At 29.0% G+C, this 24,320-nt stretch overlaps 2 protein-coding genes and 1 pseudogene across 2 annotated transcripts in view; 1 reads left to right on the plus strand and 2 right to left on the minus strand.

Moving 5' to 3' along the window:
* The window catches only part of LOC145296056 (tubulin epsilon chain-like), a 197,539-nt gene extending 195,896 nt beyond the window's left edge, over positions 1-1,643 (minus strand). Inside the window, exon 1 of the mRNA XM_080142123.1 lies at positions 1,598-1,643. Coding sequence (XP_079998249.1) covers positions 1,598-1,604 — 7 coding nt within the window. The 5' untranslated portion in view covers positions 1,605-1,643. The remainder of the gene's footprint in view (positions 1-1,597) is intronic.
* LOC145296057 (kelch domain-containing protein 9-like) overlaps positions 1-13,110 on the plus strand; it is a 38,672-nt gene extending 25,562 nt beyond the window's left edge. Inside the window, exon 2 of the mRNA XM_080142124.1 lies at positions 11,968-13,110. Coding sequence (XP_079998250.1) covers positions 11,987-12,967 — 981 coding nt within the window. The 5' untranslated portion in view covers positions 11,968-11,986 and the 3' untranslated portion in view covers positions 12,968-13,110. The remainder of the gene's footprint in view (positions 1-11,967) is intronic.
* Positions 8,250-8,376, minus strand: LOC145296407 (U2 spliceosomal RNA; annotated as a pseudogene).
* Positions 13,111-24,320: the final 11,210 nt, after the last annotated feature.

Raw genomic sequence — 24,320 nt, forward strand, 5'->3', positions numbered from 1 at the left:
TATATATATATATATATATATATATATATATATATATATATATATTGTATTGGTAGTAATTATTAAGTGTGTCTACCAAAAGAGTGCTCAATGTTTAGACAGAGCCAAAATAAGTTAATTTAGTATCCAACCAAATGGCTACATATAGGCATACATGTTTCGGCGAAACATTTTTGAGTTGAAACAGCAAGAGATGTCTTTGGCCTGACGAAGCGATTCCCTTGCCGGGTTTTCGCCGAAACATGTATGCCTATATGTAGCCATTTGGTTGGATACTAAATTAACTTATATATATATATATATATATATATATATATATATATATATATATATATATATAAAGAAACAAAACAAACAAAAAAAAACGGTCAATTTTTTTAATTTGACCCCTATTATGACTCCTTAACATTTATTGTTTTGGGCTCAAATCAAGTTATTAAGTTAGATCCATGTCCAAGGAACCTATATCTAAACTTTCAAGTGTTTAGACCCAAAATTGTCGGAGGAGTTTGGTAGAGTTCTCAAAGGTCAAATCGTTGAACTTTGACCCCTTAACAACCAAATTTCTGGCCGGAAACCGATCACATCGATTTTCCCAAATCTCAGTACCCTGTATATCAAAATTTGAGTCTGTAGATTTAAAATTGACAGAGTTATTGCGTAGGGAAATGTACACAGACAGACACACAGATACACAGACAGACAGATCCACAGATCCTGTGCCTAGCATTGTAAAAACCAAGCACATCATCTTTATTACACTGGATCTCCAGTCTGCTTATCACCAGATCCAAATCACGATGATCATAAATAGACTGCTTTTGAGGTATGTGGGAAATTATACCAATTTAGTTGTCTTTCCTTTGGCTTTATTAATGGAGTAAATATCCAAAAAAAAACATCGACAACATCGTTGGTAAAGAAAAAACATCAGATATATTTCAAAAGGGTATCGAAACAGAGAGAAGCTAAAAGGGTGTGTAATATGGGTTATGTTGAGCTTAATTTATGCAAAAATGGTTAAAATGGAAGCTCTTTCTTTACAATTCAGATATGTACTTCCAATTTATGTGGATTTTGAACAATAGATATTAGACATCAATTAATAAATGTCAGTTTTTTTCTGGATTATTTCTAAATGGTTTTTAAGGGGAATAATATTGGCACAAGTTCCTGTTAAAAAATTTTCTTGTTTCAAATTTGTATTAGATTTTGATCCATATTAAATAGACACCAATAAAGCAAGATTCACCGAATTTCAATTTCTTATTAAAATTCCTTAAATTTTAGAATTTTTGGATGAAAATCATATTATTGATTTTGATCAAAATTAGAATAAAGATTCTAGACATAATGTTTAGTATCATTAAATGTTTATTTTAAACTTCATAATGAGACACAAAAGAGGTGCGAAACCTGTCTGTCCAGGAAAATAATTTTACATATCACTAGAACAGGTGTATGTGTGTTCATATGTATAGATTAAAAATAAAAACTTAAAAAAAAAACGGAATAATATTATAAACTCATTATTTTTTCAAAGGATACAATTATTAACAAGATTGGATTTTTAGTTTTCTCTTTTAGGAACACTCACCTGTCATCAACAAATTGAGAGAAAACACAGACACACACACACACACACACACACACGCGCACGCACGCACGCACGCGCACACGCAAGTACACACGCACATGCACGTACGCACACACGTACGTACGCACACACACACACACACACACACACACACACACACACACACACACAATCACTACAAAATCTTCTATGATTAGGGTGGATTCTACTGAACGTTTCAGAAAAAAAATGATTTCCATTTTTCATTTAAACAAAAAAATAAAGACTTTACAGTATTTATTAATTTTCTTAAGTTTTCATTTTTAACTTTACGAAATAATGCTTTCAAAGAATATGACTGCCTCCCACTCATAATTTATAAATATTCTAGATATTATCTCTTCCTCATATTTTTCTTTCTTTCTTATTTCCTTCAGTCATAATTCTCGCCTCATGTAAAACTGCCCTACTTTTTATCAGATAAGTAAGCTATGCTTTGTCATGTCTTTGTAATTGACGTTATAGCTTATCTGATGATAAAATTATCACCTCCTAGTATCAGAATTTTTGTAGGAATTTTTGACACCCCTAACACGAAACTGCGAATACAATATAAAAATCTCGTAATTTCTCTGTTAAAAGTGGGTTATTTATTTCTTTATGGATTATACTTCCAAAATAAACTATTACAGTTGTTTTAAAAGTAATAGAAATATTTTTTTTTTTTTTAAAACAGTAATGAATTTTCCGAACTCAATATTTTTCAATTTTTAAACTTTAAAAATCTATCAAAATTTTTCTATTGATTCTATTTTTACGATATTTTCAGGGTCAATGTGAAATTTTATGTTCTTTCCAATAAACCGAATATAATATTTTAGACAAACGTTTTTTTTAAATTCACGCCCCCCCCCCCAAGTGTCACCCATTTTGAAATGTCTATTAAAAAGTAAATAATTAATTTATGTCGGGGAGTTTTATATATCACAAATTGAAGAGAAAAGGTCAATAAATAATATATTCAAATTTAAAACAAAAAAAAAATCGCTTTTTTAGAAATTTACCTGTAAAGTCCGAAGTTTAAAACCTTATTTTATAAGAACACATTGTTTTTTTGTCTTTTTTTTTGTCTTTTTTTTTTTTTTAATGAAACCTTGGTCCTTGCTCCTTTAATTGAAAAAATAATTAGGGCTTGAATTACATTTTTCGAGGAGTTATAAGCTTGGAAAGACAGGGGGTCGAATAATTCACGCCTCTCATTTTGAAATGTCTATTAAAAAGTAAATAATTAATTATGTCGGGGAGTTTTATATATCACAAATTGAAGAGAAAAGGTCAATAAATAATATATTCAAATTTAAAACAAAAAAAAATCGCTTTTTTAGAAATTTACCTGTAAAGTCCGAAGTTTAAAACCTTTTTTTTAAAAAAAAACGTTTTTTTTTGTTTTTGTTTTTTAATAAAACCTTGGTCCTTGCTCCTTTAATTGAAAAAAAAATTAGGGCTTGAATTACATTTTTCGAGGAGTTATAAGCTTGGAAAGATGGGGTGGAATTATTCACTATTTTCACGAAATTTCTGACACTGCTACTCCTGCACCCACTATTTTATATCTAGGAGGAAATCCACTCTTTCTCTGTGCCTAAACCTAAACGTAGATTCCATGAATAAAGCTTCAAACCGCACACCTGTGGAACTCTGTTCCGTTTTTCTGCTTTCCAACTGACTACAATATGGTCGTCTTCAAGTCTAACATAAACAAGTTTCTTCATGAAACATCCTCTTAAGTAATACAATTTACCAAATTTCCATTACTAACGATTATTATGACATGTTCCAATTGACTTCTGTACATTCATTAACCTTTATCGTCAAGTGGCCACTGACCTTGATAAGTGGTGACTTCTTTGTAAAAAAAAAAAAAAAAGAAATGCATAACAGCTACTCTAAATCAACAAGGCCGACTAGTCATATTTTTCTTAAGAACTGTAAGCTGCATCCTGTAGTCAAAAAAGAAGCTGCTGCTATAGTTGAAGCGCTCCGAAAATGGCACCACTTCCTACTTGGCAGGCATTTCAACGCCATAACAGATCAAAAAAGCATCAGCTTTATTTTTGATAACTCTATAAAAACAAAAATGAAGAATGACCAAATATGCCGTTGTCGTACTGAACTTTCCCAGTTTAAATTTAGTAATGTTTGTTGGCCTGGAACTGAAAATGCAACCGCAGATACCTTTTTTTCTTTCATATTTCTACCCTCACTCACTCTTTGGAAGATCTTCATAATTTGATCATTCAACCATGCCATTCTGATATTACATGCTTCTGCCACTGTACTAGAGCAAGAAATCTCCCAATGTCTTTAGAACAAATAAAAAGAGTAACTGATTCAGGCACTTTCTGCCAGTATCTAAAACCTAAATTTATTAATAGTAAGCAGAGGACACTTCTTAAAGCAATACTACCTTTCCAATGACTAAATATTAATTTCAAAGGGCCGCTACCGACGTTTGTATGCTTGAAAAAGAAGAAAAAAAGAACCACCGCCACCACCACACATAAAACCTTTTTCTAAAATTACTGGATTCGGCATTAAATAACCCCCAAAATGTTGATATGCCATAAGGCAAAACAACCAAATTGTAACTGTTTTACCATTCATTTTATAAGTCATATCTTCAATATGAACCACAACCATATTGACGATGTTGTCTGAAAATGTTCAACCCTAAGAAATTAACTGTAATTCCTTTTCTTATCTTTTTTGTTTGCTGAGGGATTTTTTTTTTAGGATTCTAATCGTCCCTTTAAGAGCAATTTGTTTGTATATCTCTTGCACTTGGTTCACCGAGTATGTTTACCTGGTAGTTTTTAAAATTATTTTTCATTAGTTCGTTTTTTTTTTCTTTTTTTTACACGGTGGTCACCACTTATCAAGGCCCGGAAGCCACTCAGGGATAAGGGTTATTGCAAGTACAGTACGTTAGTGTGGAGATTTGATGAAGTGTTTACTTAAGGGGCCGGATTCATTAGGAATTTGTTAACGTTGGACTTGAAGACATCCAAGTTGTAGTCAGGTGGGAAGCAGGCAGACGGAACAGAGTTCCACAGGCGTGCAGTTCTAAGAAAGAAGCTTTGTTCATGGAATCCACGTTTTGATTTAGGCACAGATAAAGAGTGGGGGAAATTTTTCACAGTAGATTCAGTTAGACGGGTGTTTTTCGTGAAAGATTGGCGAGGGGGGGGGACCAGAGATTGGAGTTCAGACAAGCACCTGCCATAAAAATAACGATAAAACAAGGATAGGCTCGCAACGTCTCTTTTGTGGGAGAGAGGTTGCAGGGTAGAGAAAAGGGCATCCCCCACTAAGCCACAAAGTCTATTTTGTACTCTGTCAAGCCAGGATAGGCTGTTTTTAGCAGCTCCTGCCCAGACATGGCAGCAGTATTCCATCCTTGGACACACTTGGCTTTTATATAGATAGAGAATTGCATCAGTAGTGAGATATCTTCTAGAGCGGTAGAAGGATCCCACCATCTTTCCAGTGACCTTGGCAACAGACTTGATGTACGTGTTCCATTTCAGATCAGGAGTAAAGGTCAAACCCAGAAGCTTGTCAAAACACGGGGCTTCTCCCAGACGAGAGCCATCCATTTCAATTGATGCCAGATGAGGATCAGAGCGTTGCTGATGTAAAGATAGGACTTTGGTTTTAAATGCATTAAAGGTAACCAGCCACGACTTCCCCCAATAAACCACGCGCTCGAGATCAGAGGAGAGAGAATCAGAGAGAACTTTGTCATTTACAGCCTTTGATGTGTTGCCATAGATGGTCGTGTCATCAGCATAGATGTCAACGAATGATTTAAGTATGTGTTTAGGGAGGTCATTGATGTAGATCAGGAAGAGAGTTGGGCCCAGGATTGACCCTTGAGGGACTCCAGCATTACTACTACAGGCCTCTGATTTTTGTCCATCGACCACTACTCTTATGAGCCTATCGGAGAGAAATGATTTAATGATTGAGAAAACATTTCCAGTTATACCGTAGCTGGAAATCTTGTGAAGTAGGCCCTTATGCCATACCTTGTCGAAGGCCTTTGATATGTCAAGAGCAATTGCTCCTATAATTACTGGAACAATGAAGACCTTCCTAAAATTCCAAACCTTAGTATTTCGTTATCTCCTTCATTTCTGCTCTATTTAAGCAAGCATCATAAGATGTTGGAGTTGTCAATGTGAGATAGTTTTTAACTGCAGTCATGTTTTTAATACTGTGTAGATTAAACGAGTTTTGTCCATTGAACCATGTAAGGAGTTGCCTCCCCTTGTCTGATTTGTGATGATGCGTGCTTTAAGCATTGGGTAACTTGAAGCTATCTGCCCTTTGATTATATAAAAATATTATATAAAAACACATGTATTACGTAGGTTTCTCTTTGTAACCATGTGAATAAACAGGTGTGCGTTTCTGCATCTGTGTGTATAAAGGCTAAGAAAATGTTAAGTGTTAATTAATTTGTTTTCTTTTGTCAACCGTTGATATAACTTCCTGTATGAAGTAACTTAAGGAAGAAAGGTACCTTTTCTTTTTTTACTTTATAATTAACTAACAAAAGTTATTAATTAACCTACGTAAGGGACACTGACATCAATCAGGATTCCTTCTTTACTAAATGCCTTTTTTGTATGTATCCCAAAATCATTTTGGATGAGACACAGCACATGTAATCAACATGATGTCAAACAAATGTAATCAACATGATGTCAAACAAATTACCTGCGGCTTAAGATATAGACGCTTTCTATAGAGTAACATTCTAGTGATTTGCATCCTCAAGTACTTGATGTGCACTATATGCATCCCTGAATATATTCATAATTTGACCATTGATAGTTTTTAGGTCATTAAAAGCGCTATGGAATTCTAATATATTGTAGAAGCAATCTCAAACAACAAAAAAGTATCAGTATTTATTCACTATCACATCCATCAAAGCTTTCTGTCCTGATCCAAATAAAAATGAGATTCTACTTTTTTGGCGATTACATGTAAACAGTCGGAAAAGAGCATAAAAAATAAATATTTTAGATTTTAGATTAAAAATCACTTTCCAATAATAAATTTAATGTAAAATGAGCGCCCACTTTCTTGCCAAGTAAATGAAGACCTGTAATCAATTTTCTTTTAAACTTTCTTTGAATAAATTTCTGAAATGTGCTCGGTTTTAGAAAAAAAAAATCGATCTTCACTTTCGGCTACAGATTAATTTTACTTTCGTGTTAGGGTTAGATTTGATACACCTACATATAACTGCCTCACTACCTCTTCAAAAGAAGAAAAAACAAAACAAAAATGAGGGAAATGTAAGTACCCCTCCCCCGCCTCCTTTTGTATTTATTTACATGTTTTAATTTATTTTAAAGCAAGCCACGGGGTTTGTTTTACTATACACATTTACTATTTACTATTTACTATACACAGTTGTCAGAAAACAAATGTCTAACAAATAAATCTTATCAAAAGCAATATAAGTTACTCTTCTACCTATCTGGAAAAGTTTTTAGTGATTTTAATCACTTTGAAACGTGTAATCGGTTTGAAAAGCATACAGTGTTTATCGATATATTTGAAAAAGACAAATGGCGGCAAGTTCTTAGTTGAATACGTTAAGTTTGGGAAAATGAGTTCAAACTAAAAAATTATACAAAATGCTATTAGAAACCGATTTAATATATGTCAGCCTATGTTGCATTAACATATAACAGCATTTTGTATAATTTTTTAGTTTGAACTCATTTTTCCTTACTTAACGTATTCAACTAAGGGTTCGCTGCCATTTGTCTTTTTCACATATACGGATAAATAATGTATGATTTTCGAACCGATTATACGTTTTAAAGTGAGTAAAACTACTAAACACTTTTCCAGATAGGTAGAAGAGTAATTTATCTTGCCTTCGATAGCATTTATTTGTTATATATTTGGTTTTTGACCACTTTTTCGAATCTATGTGTATAGTAACACAAACCCAGAATTTGTTTTTTTTCTTTCACATAAGAATAAATCCTTCTAGAATGAAGGAAGTTTATTTATTTTGATGAGCAAAGTTCATCACAAATAATACTGAAAATTATTTTTACAAATGAGGATTTTGCAGAGAAGCCAACAAAAAAATAAAATAAAAAAATAAAAAATACAATAAATAAATGCTGTTATAGCAAATAAAAGTTACTTTTGTACATACCTAGCTTATTTTTGTGGTTTACAGTAGTTTTAAATGCTATTTTTTAATCTCAAATATTTGTTTTTTAAACAAGATGGCGGCCTAAAGTCTTCATCTTGTTTGCAAAACCGCTCGTAAAAAAACGAATATTTGAGATTAAAACAAGGCCGATAGCCATTAGTCGTGTGCTCTCGTGTAATGAATGAATACGTGAATGTAGGATTGACATGGAATTCTTAAAGATAAACTAAAATGACCGAAAAATGGGCTGAAATGACTTAAATAAATAAAAAGTAAATGACTTAGAATGACTTTAATGAACTTAAGGATGAATTGAATGACCTTAAGAATTATTCAATGCTTAACTAATAACTGGAATCCTTCAAAAACAACTTGAATGATCTGGAGAATGACTTGAATGGCTTTGAGACTGACTGGTTGTAAAGTGGGTGATCATTTTCCATTAAATTAATAAAGAAAAGTGATCCCCCACTTTATATCACAATAAGTACAGCATGTAGTAAGAACAGATACTACACTGTGATCTTGGCCAAAAGGCCAAGAAAAGGGTATTTACTTGCTCCCTCACCGAGCAAATTAGGCACAAGGCCGATTTTTAATGTGAGGAGTGTAGGGGAAATGGGGACCAACTCCCCGGGGAGTAGGAGAGCTGGATAGTGACAATTGGTATGAAGGGTTGCCCCTACATTGACCAAGGTCTTATATGTGGGGTCGCCCCCACATATGGTCTTTGCTTGCAGTATCTACCGGAACAGATGGTATTTATTTGCTCCCCCACCGAGCAAATTAGGCACAAGGCCAATTTTTAATGTGAGGAGTGAAGGAAGGGGGAAGGGAAAAAGGGGACCAGCTCCCGAGAGGTGGGAAATGGGAGCTGGTTAATGGTCAGGCATGTGGGGTTGCCCCCACATCTGGTCTTTGCTAGTCATAGCTAGTCATAGCTTGCAGCATCTGCCGGAACAGATACTACACTTTGAGATATTAAATCCTTTATTCATGTTAAAAATACATTGAAAATCAACAATGAACAAAAAACGTAGACACATGGCCAAAAGGCCAAGAAAAGCCTAAAAACCTAAGAACAGCATCTATTAACAATAGACCTTTGATCTTAACCAAAAAGGCAGAGTGACTTATAGAGTCGCTTGCACAAAACAGCATTTAAAACTACTTTAAAACACACACACACACACACACACACACACACACACACACACACACACACACACACACAAATAAATAAATAAAAAATAAAAATATGCCAGTTAGGTACAAATATAACTCTTATTGGCTATGGTAGCATTTATTTATTGTGTGTTTACATTTTTGCCCCCCCCTCCTTTATTCGTTTGTTGGCTTCTCTGCTAAATCCCTATCATCAATTTTATTTTGATGGGTTGAGTTGTTTTGTTTAATGGCATATCAAGATATTTTGGGGTTATTTAACGTCGAATGCAGTAATTTTTGAAAAAGTTTTATACTTCAAGTTTTTTTTATATCTTTAAATATTTATTCATGGTGTTTAGTTTGGTTGTTTTATAGAGGAAAACAGCTCCCAGACCTGGTCCCCCCACTTCTGCCATTGATGAAGCATCTGTCCGTCAAGTTGAGGCTGCCATTTTGATCGGCGCATTACTATTCACCAAATAGCCCAAAATGTCAAGATTAGTACAGGGTCTGTGGAAACTATCATTCATGACCATTTGCATATGCATAAGGTGTCTGCCAGAATAGCTTTTTCATGCATTATTTACTGAAATAACTTATTTTTATTATTTTTATACATTATTCACCGAAATAACATTTTTTTATACATTATTCACTGAAATAACATTGTTTTATACATTATTCACTGAAATAACATTTTTTATACATTATTCACTGAAATAACTTTTTATACATTATTCACTGAAATAACTTTTTATACATTATTCACTGAAATAACTTTTTTATACATTATTCACTGAAATAACATTTTTTATACATTAATCACTGAAATAACATTTTTTTATACATTATTCACCGAAATAACATTTTTTATACATTATTCACTGAAATAACATTTTTATACATTATTCACTGAAATAACTTTTTTATACATTATTCGCTGAAATCACTTTTTATACATTATTGACTGAAATAACTTTTTTTTATACATTATTCACTGAAATAACATTTTTTATACATTATTCACTGAAATACCTTTTTTATACATTATTCACTGAAATACCTTTTTATACATTATTCACTGAAATAACTTTTTTTATACATTATTCACTGAAATAACTTTTTTATACATTATTCACTGAAATAACATTTTTTATACATTAATCACTGAAATAACATTTTTTAATAGATTATTCACTGAAATAACATTTTTTATACATTATTCACCGAAATTACTTTTTTTTATACATTATTCACTGAAATAACTTTTTTATACATTATTCACTGAAATAACATTTTTTTATACATTATTGACTGAAATAACTTTTTTATACATTATTCGCTGAAATAACTTTTTTATACATTAGTCACTGAAATAACTTGTTTATACATTATTCGCTGAAATAACTTTTTTATACATTAGTCACTGAAATAACTTTTTTATACATTATTGACTGAAATTACTTTTTCATACATTATTCACTGAAATTACTTTTTTATACATTATTCACTGAAATAACATTTTTTATACATTATTCACTGAAATTACTTTTTTATACATTATTCACTGAAATAACTTTTTTATACATTATTCACTGAAATAACATTCTTTATACATTATTCACTGAAATAACATTTTTATACATTATTCACTGAAATAACATTTTTATACATTATTCACTGAAATAACATTTTTATACATTATTCACTGAAATAACTTTTTTATACATTATTCGCTGAAATCACTTTTTATACATTAGTCACTGAAATAACTTGTTTATACATTATTCGCTGAAATAACTTTTTTATACAGTAGTCACTGAAATAACTTTTTTATACATTATTGACTGAAATTACTTTTTCATACATTATTCACTGAAATTACTTTTTTATACATTATTCACTGAAATAACATTTTTTATACATTATTCACTGAAATTACTTTTTTATACATTATTCACTGAAATAACTTTTTTATACATTATTCACTGAAATAACATTCTTTATACATTATTCACTGAAATAACATTTTTATACATTATTCACTGAAATAACATTTTTATACATTATTCACTGAAATAACTTTTTTATACATTATTCGCTGAAATTACTTTTTATACATTATTGACTGAAATAACTTTTTTATACATTATTGACTGAAATAACTTTTTTATACATTATTCGCTGAAATAACTTTTTTATACATTATTGACTGAAATTACTTTTTTATACATTATTCACTGAAATTACTTTTTTATACATTATTCACTGAAATAACATTTTTATACATTATTCACTGAAATAACATTTTTTATACATTATTCACTGAAATAACATTATTTATACATTATTCACGTAAATAACATTATTATACATTATTCACTGAAATAACTTTTTTTATAAATTATTCACTGAAATATTCTTTTAGTTTTGTGTTATGACATGAAGAAAAATATATTTAAAAGTGATATTTTTTTAGATTTTTATATTTCAGTTATTTTATGGATTGAATTGATAAATGGAATCCAAGGAAAATTTCGATCATGTCGAACTTTAATATCGATTTTCATGATACAAACATTGATTTGAATTATTTTTAATACTCTTCTCATTTTGGATATTGTTCTAATTAAAAAAAACGAATGTTAAATTCGGACGAAACATTGGTTTCGTTCAAAGTTAGCATTCATACTTTTTTAAGTGTGTCTTGAAAAATTTGTGAATCATTATGTTGAACTCGGGAAGTTGTAAGGAATTTCGACGAGATGCACTTAAAAAAGGTCAGATGTTACATCGACCAAAACATGAGAATAACATCTGAAAAGTCTGAATAATCCAAATTATCAATCGTCATTATAAACATTTTGAAACATTGACTTTTATATATTTAAATAAATGAAAAAAATCTTTATTCATTTTCTCTCTCTCCCGCTTTCATTAAATTATTATTATTTTTTCTTTCTTCATATACCAGATCTAAATCTTAAACCGAAATGACCAACGAGACACCATTGGCTGCTGACTGGAAGTTGCTGGTTAGTGTTGGGCCATGTGCAGTCTTCCATGTTGCTTGCATCATAAGACACAGATTATACATTCATGGCGGTTTAACCAATGTTCAAAGTAAAATGCCGGTTAATAATTTATATTGGTTGGATTTGCAGACTGGAATATGGAATGAATCCCACGCGGAAGGCAGTCCCTGCTTGAGCCATCATTCTTCTGTTGCGTGGCAAGATCGATATGTTCTACTAATTGGAGGATGGGATGGAAGATCGCGGACGTCCAGTTTACATTGCTTCGATACAGAAACTTCCAAGTGGAAACAACTAGAAACCTCCGGCTATCCAAAAGATGCAGGATTAAGCTCTCATTCTGCAATCGTTTGTACAGGCGGAAGAATTTTAGTGATTGGCCGTGAAGGAAGTCTCCATACTCATCGCAAACACAGTAGTGGACATATGTTGACGGGAGACATTTCCCAAGGAAAATGGCTGTACACAGTCCTAAGTAAGGACATTGATTCTCGGTCTGGCCACTCTTGTTCCGGGTCAGGTAACTCTATCTACTTGATTGGTGGACGAGATGATAAATTTGTTGAAACAATGGACAGTATTTGTGCACCATCCGAAATATCAAAAGACGTAGCTCAGAAATTGAAGTTGATCTGCGAAAAGCTTTCTCGTCTCAGCAAAATGCCAAGTGGACGAAAAAATCATGTTGCTATTGGAGGCTATGGATTTATTGTAGTTCACGGGGGAGAAACATTTGATGGGAAACACCGACAGCCGGTTGGGGAAATGTATGTTTTATGTACAAAGAAAGTAATAGAATTCTTCAAAATTGGTACTAGTTCTGTTGCTCGTGCTGGCCATGTTTGTTGTTGCTATGGTGACAAAATATTGATTCACGGTGGGATTACTGGAAAAGAGAACACTGTTAAAGGTGATACATTCGAATTGGACTTCCTATAGATTATACGGTTTGATTTGTAGACTAATTTTACAGGTGCATATTTTGTAGATTAAATTTACACTTATATGTTTTGTAGATTAATTTTATAGGTGTATATTTTGGAGATTAATTTTATAGGTGTATGTTTTGTAGATAAATTTTATAGGTGTATATTTTGTAGATTAATTTTACATGTGTATATTTTGTAGATTAATTTTATAGGTGTATATTTTGGAGATTAATTTTATAGGTGTATGTTTTGTAGATTAATTTTATAGTTGTATATTTTGTAGATTAATTTTACAGGTGTATATTTTGTAGATTAATTTTATAGGTGTATATTTTGTAGATTAATTTTACAGGTGTATATTTTGTAGATTAATTTTACATGTGTATATTTTGTAGATTAATTTTACAGGTGTATATTTTGTAGATTAATTTTACAGGTGTATATTTTGTAGATTAATTTTACAGGTGTATATTTTGTAGATTAATTTTATAGGTGTATATTTTGGAGATTAATTTTATAGATGTATATTTTGTAGATTAATTTTATAGATGTATATTTTGTAGATTAATTTTATAGGTGTATATTTTGGAGATTAATTTTATAGATGTATATTTTGTAGATTAATTTTATAGATGTATATTTTGGAGATTAATTTTATAGATGTATATTTTGTAGATTAATTTTATAGATGTATATTTTGGAGATTAATTTTATAGATGTATATTTTGGAGATTAATTTTATAGATGTATATTTTGGAGATTAATTTTATAGATGTATATTTTGGAGATTAATTTTATAGATGTATATTTTGTAGATTAATTTTATAGGTGTATGTTTTGTAGATTAATTTTATAGATGTATATTTTGGAGATTAATTTTATAGATGTATATTTTGTAGATTAATTTTATAGATGTATATTTTGGAGATTAATTTTATAGATGTATATTTTGTAGATTAATTTTATAGGTGTATATTTTGGAGATTAATTTTATAGGTGTATATTTTGGAGATTAATTTTATAGGTGTATATTTTGGAGATTAATTTTATAGATGTATATTTTGTAGATTAATTTTATAGATGTATATTTTGGAGATTAATTTTATAGATGTATATTTTGTAGATTAATTTTATAGGTGTATATTTTGGAGATTAATTTTATAGATGTATATTTTGTAGATTAATTTTATAGGTGTATATTTTGGAGATTAATTTTATAGGTGTATATTTTGTAGATTAATTTTATAGATGTATATTTTGTAGATTAATTTTATAGGTGTATATTTTGGAGATTAATTTTATAGATGTATATTTTATAGATTAATTTTACAGGTGTATATTTTGTAGATTAATTTTATAGGTGTATATTTTGGAGATTAATTTTATAGATGTATATTTTGTAGATTAATTTTATAGATGTATATTTTGGAGATTAATTTTATAGATGTATATTTTGTAGATTAATTTTATAGATGTATATTTTGTAGATTAATTTTATAGGTGTATATTTTGGAGATTAATTTTATAGATGTATATTTTGTAGATTAATTTTATAGGTGTATATTTTGGAGATTAATTTTATAGGTGTATATTTTGTAGATTAATTTTACATGTGTATGTTTTGTAGATAAATTTTATAGGTGTATATTTTGTAGATTAATTTTATAGGTGTATATTTTGTAGATTAATTTTATAGGTGTATATTTTGGAGATTAATTTTATAGGTGTATATTTTGGAGATTAATTTTATAGATGTATATTTTGTAGATTAATTTTATAGGTGTATATTTTGTAGATTAATTTTATAGGTGTATATTTTGTAGATTAATTTTACATGTGTATGTTTTGTAGATAAATTTTATAGGTGTATATTTTGTAGATTAATTTTATAGGTGTATATTTTGTAGATTAATTTTATAGGTGTATATTTTGGAGATTAATTTTATAGGTGTATATTTTGGAGATTAATTTTATAGGTGTATATTTTGTAGATTAATTTTACATGTGTATGTTTTGTAGATAAATTTTATAGGTGTATATTTTGTAGATAAATTTTATAGGTGTATATTTTGTAGATTAATTTTATAGGTGTATATTTTGTAGATTAATTTTATAGGTGTATATTTTGTAGATTAATTTTATAGGTGTATATTTTTGAGATTAGTTTTATAGGTGTATATTTTGGAGATTAATTTTATAGGTGTATATTTTGTAGATTAATTTTACATGTGTATGTTTTGTAGATAAATTTTATAGGTGTATATTTTGTAGATTAATTTTACAGGTGCATATTTTGTAGATTAAATTTACAGATGTATGTTTTGTAGATTAATTTTATAGATGTATATTTTGGAGATTAATTTTACAGGTGTATGTTTTGTAGATAAATTTTATAGATGTATATTTTGGAGATTAATTTTACAGGTGTATGTTTTGTAGATTAATTTTATAGGTGTATGTTTTGTAGATTAATTTTACAGGTGTATGTTTTGTAGATTAATTTTATAGATGTATATTTTGGAGATTAATTTTACAGGTGTATGTTTTGTAGATTAATTTTATAGGTGTATGTTTTGTAGATTAATTTTATAGGTGTATATTTTGGAGATTAATTTTATAGATGTATGTTTTGGAGATTAATTTTATAGATGTATATTTTGTAGATAAATTTTATAGGTGTATATTTTGTAGATTAATTTTATAGGTGTATATTTTGGAGATTAATTTTATAGATGTATGTTTTGGAGATTAATTTTATAGATGTATATTTTGGAGATTAATTTTACAGTTGTATATTTTGTAGATTAATTTTATAGATGTATATTTTGTAGATTAATTTTATAGATGTATGTTTTGGAGATAAATTTTACAGGTGTATGTTTTGTAGATTAATTTTATAGATGTCTATTTTGGAGATTAATTTTACATGTGTATGTTTTGTAGATAAATTTTATAGGTGTATATTTTGTAGATTAATTTTATAGGTGTATATTTTGTAGATTAATTTTATAGGTGTATATTTTGTAGATTAATTTTATAGGTGTATATTTTGGAGATTAATTTTATAGATGTATGTTTTGTAGATAAATTTTATAGGTGTATATTTTGTAGATAAATTTTATAGGTGTATATTTTGTAGATTAATTTTACAGGTGTATATTTTGTAGATTAATTTTATAGGTGTATATTTTGGAGATTAATTTTATAGGTGTATATTTTGTAGATAAATTTTACAGGTGTATATTTTGTAGATTAATTTTATAGGTGTATAATTTGGAGATTAATTTTATAGATGTATATTTTGTAGATTAATTTTATAGGTGTATATTTTGGAGATTAATTTTATAGGTGTATATTTTGTAGATTAATTTTACATGTGTATGTTTTGTAGATTAATTTTATAGGTGTATATTTTGGAGATTAATTTTATAGGTGTATATTTTGTAGATAAATTTTACAGGTGTATATTTTGTAGATTAATTTTATAGGTGTATATTTTGGAGATTAATTTTATAGATGTATATTTTGTAGATTAATTTTATAGGTGTATATTTTGGAGATTAATTTTATAGATGTATATTTTGTAGATTAATTTTATAGGTGTATATTTTGTAGATAAATTTTATAGGTGTATATTTTGTAGATTAATTTTACAGGTGTATATTTTGTAGATTAATTTTATAGGTGTATATTTTGTAGATTAATTTTACAGGTGTATATTTTGTAGATTAATTTTATAGGTGTATATTTTGGAGATTAATTTTATAGATGTATATTTTGTAGATTAATTTTATAGGTGTATATTTTGGAGATTAATTTTATAGGTGTATATTTTGTAGATTAATTTTACATGTGTATGTTTTGTAGATAAATTTTATAGGTGTATATTTTGTAGATTAATTTTATAGGTGTATATTTTGTAGATTAATTTTATAGGTGTATATTTTGGAGATTAATTTTATAGGTGTATATTTTGGAGATTAATTTTATAGATGTATATTTTGTAGATTAATTTTATAGGTGTATATTTTGGAGATTAATTTTATAGGTGTATATTTTGTAGATTAATTTTACATGTGTATGTTTTGTAGATAAATTTTATAGGTGTATATTTTGTAGATTAATTTTATAGGTGTATATTTTGTAGATTAATTTTATAGGTGTATATTTTGTAGATTAATTTTATAGGTCTATATTTTGGAGATTAATTTTATAGGTGTATATTTTGTAGATTAATTTTACATGTGTATGTTTTGTAGATAAATTTTATAGGTGTATATTTTGTAGATAAATTTTATAGGTGTATATTTTGTAGATTAATTTTATAGGTGTATATTTTGTAGATTAATTTTATAGGTGTATATTTTGTAGATTAATTTTATAGGTGTATATTTTGGAGATTAATTTTATAGGTGTATATTTTGGAGATTAATTTTATAGGTGTATATTTTGTAGATTAATTTTACATGTGTATGTTTTGTAGATAAATTTTATAGGTGTATATTTTGTAGATAAATTTTATAGGTGTATATTTTGTAGATTAATTTTACAGGTGTATATTTTGTAGATTAATTTTATAGGTGTATATTTTGTAGATTAATTTTACAGGTGTATATTTTGTAGATTAATTTTACAAATGTATATTTTATAGATTAATTTTACAGGTGTATATTTTGTAAATTAATTTTATAGGTGTATATTTTGTAGATTAGTTTTACAGGTATATATTTTGTAGATTAATTTTATAGGGGTATATTTTGTAGATTAATTTTACAGGTATATATTTTGTAGATTAATTTTACAGGTATATATTTTATAGATTAATTTTGCAGATATATATTTTGTAGATTAATTTAAAGGTGCATATTTTGTAGATTACTTTTATAGGTGTCTATTTTGTAGATTAATTTTACAGGTGTATATTTTGTAGATTAATTTTACAGGTGTATATTTTGTAGATTAATTTTACAGGTGTATATTTTGTCAAGGAATAATTTGTAAGCGATAAATGAAGAAATGGCAGTTACGCCTACACTATTTCTACAGTTTAGTATGGACCTGGGAGTAATGGTTGATATGTCACTTAAATCTAATGCTAAATTTCTAGCAATCTCTAGTGCTTTAGAGACATGGCAGGTGTATAACTAATTATTCCATTTTCACCTTGCAGTAAATATTCTTTAAAGCTCAAAAATTGTGGCTTCACCGCTAGATACAGTTCTGTGTTGTACGAAGGATGGTTAGAAGGAGAGCTTGAATAATTGATAGGCTTGGCAAATAAGGCAAGCAAAAAAAAAAAAAAACAGGTTGAAAGAGCTGGAAAATATGGATTTTAGAGCAGAAGAGTGTTCGAGGCAGTTTAATGTTGTACCCCAATTAATTTGTAGTAAGTAAAAATTAAATCTTTCCGTCAATTCCTATATCACAGGAGGTCCATGATTACAGCAATGGTTACTGTCATGCATTATGGAATTTGATGATGCAAAGTTCAAGTTACACCCCAAATCTATATTGTGTTCAATTATGCATTAATATCGTTGGGGTAGGTATGAACTTATTTTATCTCTAGTTATAAAGCTGTACCTGAAACAATTTCAGCTAAATTGTCAGAGAGCTTTCTTTTCAGTACAGATTGCCGAAAAAGCTACTAGAAGCCATGGTCAGCTTGAAAACGCCCAATCAATTCATGGTCACCGAGCTTTGGATAATTACCTCTCACTTAAACAGCAGAAACAGCAAGAATTTAAATCAATTCTAAAGGAGTTTTTCATCCCAATGCCAAGTTGAAGAAAGGCAGTATCCTTTCATTCATGTGTGCACACAACCTACCATAGGAAGTAGTCATAATGGCTACCATACTCAAGTTTAAAGTCGTCATGGACAAACATTCAAATGATCTATAGATGTACATATCTTCTGTCTTTTTACATGACTTGACGCACTTTGCTATTTTTTGCCAATAAATTTGATTTGAAAATAGCAAAGTATATAATCATTTATTAATCGATTATTTACATAAGATTTTGTATTGCAGCATTTAAGTGATCCTTAAAAATGGGATACGCTGTAAAACAAATACTATAAACTATGTTATTTTCTTGGAAAAAGATTTCTGCCTCAACAGAAAAAAAATATTCAACAAAATCTTTACCCAGAAGATTATTTTGCCAAAAACTATTTATTAATATTAAACTATAAAAAAGGAAGATACTAGAATTACAAAAACAAAAAAAAAACAATTTTATTTACACTCAATCAGATGTGCCTTTTGCACTAATAAAAATGTAATTGCTATTTTGTTGCACTTTTTAAGATTTTAAATATTTATAAATTTTCTCATTATAAAAAACGATTATTATATTGATTCTAATTTTTCGACGGAAGAAATAAAATTAATTGCATATGAATCATTAGAAGAAATATGCAAAATTATCCAATTATATCTATACATTTTGGCAAATTATGTAAATATATTTTGTAAAAAATGATTATTTAGTAAATTGATCTGAAATTTATTTGATTTTAAAAGAAAAAACGTTGATTGAAAAATTTTAAACCAACACATTATCAATACATTTTGTCATTATAACAAAGGATGATTGAATTTATTTTAATTGTGAAAAGAAAAAAAACCTATAAAATCCAAAATCAGCCAATATTCAACAAATTTTGTCATAAAAAATTTATTTATGTACATTCGACATAATTTATGTATACTATTTAATTTTTATGAAATAAAACATTTTTCTCATTATAATTATTAATATAAAACAATAATCGTTTTTATAACAATATATTAATAATTCGCTGATATGTTTTTTGTTTTTTCTTTTGCAAATAAAAATTAATCTAATAATCATATTTTTATGACGAGAAACTTTATTGATAATTTAATGATTTTAGTTTTTTTTTCTAATGCTTTATATGCAATTAAGTTTATTTCTTCTGTCAAAAAATTAGAATCAATATAATAATCGTTTTTTATAATGAAATAATTTATAAATATTTGAAATCTTAAAAAATGCAACAAAATGGCAATTACATTTTTATTAGTGCATACGGCGCATCTGATTGAGTGTAAATAAAATAGTTTTTTTAAAAAATTTTATTATCTTCTTTTTTAAAGTTTAATATTAATAGTTTTCGGTAAAAAAATCTTCCGGATAAACATTTTGTTGAATATTTTTGTGCTGACGCAGAAATCTTTTTTCAAGAAAATACCTAACTTTTTAAAAATATATTTATGAACAACATTAATAACAGCAAAAATAATAAAACGATATTTATTAATCAATAAAACATGCTCAGAATAACATGAAAAGTATCATCACATAATGTAATATTTGTTTTATTCTTCAATAATACAAAAAGGTTTTTTTTTCGTAATAACACAAGATGTGTTAAAAAATAACATTTTTTTAAATAAATATATTGTTTCGTTTTTCGTGTCTTGACTCCGTGACTCCATTCCGTTCAGTTGCGTTACATAATCAACCATATCCACTCCGATAGTTTGATTTTTGCCGAACACTGATCTTATATATTACTTTAAAAAATATACACATTTATTTTCTTTAAAATTCTATTTTTGAGCGATTATCGAGATTCCGGAGACTCTCATATCGAACATTTTTTTGTTCTAAAGTAACACTCGACACTACTTTTTTTTAAAACTAAATAAACGTTTTAAAATAAGTTAAACCATTAAAAACTTACAAAGCTAGGTAGAAAATGAGCATTTAGAAAATCGATTTTATATATTTTAAAACAACAGTAAACAAGTAAATATATTTTTAAAAATATTATGGGGGTGTAGTCTCTTTTAAAAACAATACCCCCCCTTCATATGCAATTCAAGTTTTCACGATATCTGTTTTTTATTCAATTGTAATTTTTTATTCAATTGTAAATGTATCAGAATTTGGGGGGGAATTTTTGACACCCCTAACACGAAACTGTGAATAAAATATAAAAAAATCGTAATTTCTCTTTTAAAAGTGGGTTGTTTATTTTCTTTATGGAATATACTTCTAAAATAAACTATTAAAGTTGTTTAAAAAATAATAGAAATATTATATTTTATTAAAAAAAAAACAGTGTTTACAAAGTGCCGACGTGCCTTCATGCAGCCATTTTTTGTACGTAATGAAATTAATTGAATTTTACGAGTTAATTTTTTTTTTCAATTTTTAAACTTTAAAAATCGATCAAAAGTTTTCTATTGGTTAATTTTTTACGATATTTTCAGGGTCAATGTGAAATTTTATGCTCTTTCCAATAAACTGAATATAATATTTTAGACAAACGTTTTTTATGAATTCACCCCCCCCATTTTGAAATGTCTATTAAAATTTTAATAATTAATTAATGTACCAAAGTTTTATATATCACAAATTAAAGATAAAAGTTCAATAAATAATATATTGTAAATTAAAAAAAAAAAGAAGTGTTTTTTGGAAATTTACCTGTAAAGTGCAAAGTGTAAAGCCTTTTTTTTAAAAAACATGTTGACATTTTTTTAATTGGAAGCCTATATTCTGCTTATATTGCCCAGTAAGTAATGGACGATGACGACAATTTTTTCCTATTTCATTCAATGTTTTGTTTTTTTAGATATTTAAAAAAAAAATTCCACTCGACAAAAAAGAATGAAAATATAATAAATCAAAACTTTATGTATTTCTTTTACAAGGAAATAATTTTTGCGGGTGTGCCCTAGTTTTTTTTTTAATTTATTTATTTTGGCTTGAACTTTGCGCATGATTTTTGTTATGATTTTATCTGTGTTTTTTTTTATGGATATAGATTTTTATTTTTGCTGGAGTTTATGTAATTATTAACAGGAAAATTGGTGAAAGCCAAAATGAAATCGGCGCTATTTTTAAATATTATTTTTAAGTTTAATTAAAGTTTTACGATACCTGCATTATTTTTAATTTAAAAATAAAAAATAAAAATTTCAAGTTCACACGAACTTTATGGATTTGTGCAAGCCTGTTCCAGTCACACACAAAAACATGCGTTCTCATCTCAAGCCATTTTTCTTGTCATACACATATATTCACACAAACATACATGCGCACGTGCACACACGTACATACACTCACATTCACGGGCATACAAACACATGCTAATGTACACACATGTACGCACACACGTACACACACGTACGCACACATGGGTAGCATCACTTCCCTTTAAAGGAAATCCACACATGCGCAAAAGACCACTGAAAACAACTACAAAAGCAAGAGACCTGAGCTGTTTCCTTCTTTTCGATTCGGCTCCCGAGCTGAGCGGTCGACGGACCAATTGCTTCCTTTCGGGGCGCGCGCGCCTGCACGCGTTACGTCCCCTGCTACTATGTGTGGGTCAAGAGCCAACAGACAGTACGTACACCTTACACACTTTCTCTCTCTACAACAATTGACTTTCCCTCTCACCAGCTAACAGTGACACACGCGCATCAAACTGGATTGACTTTCTCTCTCTTTCTCTCTCTCTCTCTCTCTCTCTCTCTCCACAACGATAGACTTTCCCTCTCATCAGCTAACAGCGAGAGACGCGCGCCAAATTGGGTTGACTTTGTCTCTCTCACTCTCTCTCTCTCGCTCTCTCTCTCTCCACAACAATAGACTTTCCTTCTCACCAGTTAACAGCGAGAGACGCACGCCAAACTAAACACGTGCTGTACAATTTCTTTCATTTGTTTCTTCACAAAATAAATTCTAGTTCGTTTATTTCAATAAACGCGTTGTTCGTTTCTTTCTCAATTCAATTCATTTTTCCTATTTTGTACGACTGGTGGATATATATAGTATATCCACCAGTCCACTACAGATTTTTTTCTTATTATTGTTTTTGTATTCTTTTGTTGTTATTGATTTTTTTTTGTTATATATGTTGAAATTATTCAAAAACAAACTAAAGATTAAGTTATTCAAACGTGATAATGACAGAAAGAAAAGTGAAAGCGAATGAAGAATACCATTATCGAAAAGACGTTTATAAATTATAGATCAGTTCTCGCTGGCCTTAGTCGAATACATATATTGAGATGAGCTCTTAAGTTAGATCAATAAAGAATCCCATTGTCTCTCCCTCACTATGTATAATGGGTGTTTATTCAGATTGGCACTTATGGCGGCAATTAAAAGTAGAAAAAGGCAGAAAATTCTGTATTATGTTGATGTACGCACTCATTACGGAACAAAAATGTCATATTCCAAAAATTACGTAAATTGATCAAATAGCTTTATTTAAGATTTAATAAATTTACGTTTAACTGCATCGAACATGAGGTTTATTTTGGACAATTTGAGTTTTCTCCCGTTTTTTTTTTTTTTTACTTCATCGAATTTAAACATGGCCGACGATAACACTACAACTTGCTTAGTCTTTTTTTTATTTTTTATTTTTTTTTAAATTCAATTTTCACCCCAAACATGGTACAGTGCCACTTTGAAGCAGGGGGCTACTATCAGGGACTTGATTAGCAGGGACATTATGAAGGGAGATGAGTAGAAAGATGTTTGTTCACATTACACTTGAACTTCTGCATATCAGTACAGTTGGGAAAGCAGAATCCTGGAAGGCAGTTCCAAGACCTGCAGTTCTGGGGAAGAAACTATTGGAGTAAAAGGCTTTCTTGCACCTAGGGATCTCTACTGTAAAGGGATGAGACTTATTAGCTTGTCGGGTTTGTTGGGGGTAGTTACGTCGAGGAGGTACAAGTGTTTGCAGTTCGTCAGAGCATTCATCATTAAAGTATTTGTAGAATAGGCAGAGGGATGCAACATCTCGTCGATGGGACAGAGGCTGAAGCCTAGATGACACTTCAGGACCTATCAGGTTGGCGACTCTCTTTTGAACCCTGTCCAGGAGCGAGAGACAAGCAGCAGATGCACCAGCCCAGATGTGACAACAGTACTCCATACATGGGCGAATGGTGGCCTTATAGAGGTACAAGATAATGTCAGGTGTAAGTAGTTTTCTAGCACGGTAGAGGGAGCCAACCTTCCTTGCAGCAGCCTTGGCAATGCTCTCAATGTATCTATTCCAGTTCATATTCCCTGTAAACGTTAGGCTGAGGAGTTTTTTAGCAGCATTGAATGTGACCATCCATTTTTGTCCCCATTCCACTACAGATTGGAGATCATCCTCTAGTGTTTCTGCCATTTCCTTAGATATGTGTTCAGTTGTTTTCCCCTCATATCTGTTATAAAGAGTGATGTCATCGGCAAATATACCCATCTCTGAAACAATTTTATCAGGGAGGTCATGTATGAATATCGTAACTCGTAAAATTTGATTTAATTTCAATTTGATTAAAAAAATTGAATTTCAATTTGATTAAAAAAAAA

The sequence above is a fragment of the Euprymna scolopes genome, chromosome 16, assembly GCF_053919585.1.
Source record: "Euprymna scolopes isolate OS-2025 chromosome 16, ASM5391958v1, whole genome shotgun sequence".
Lineage (NCBI taxonomy): Eukaryota > Metazoa > Mollusca > Cephalopoda > Sepiida > Sepiolidae > Euprymna > Euprymna scolopes.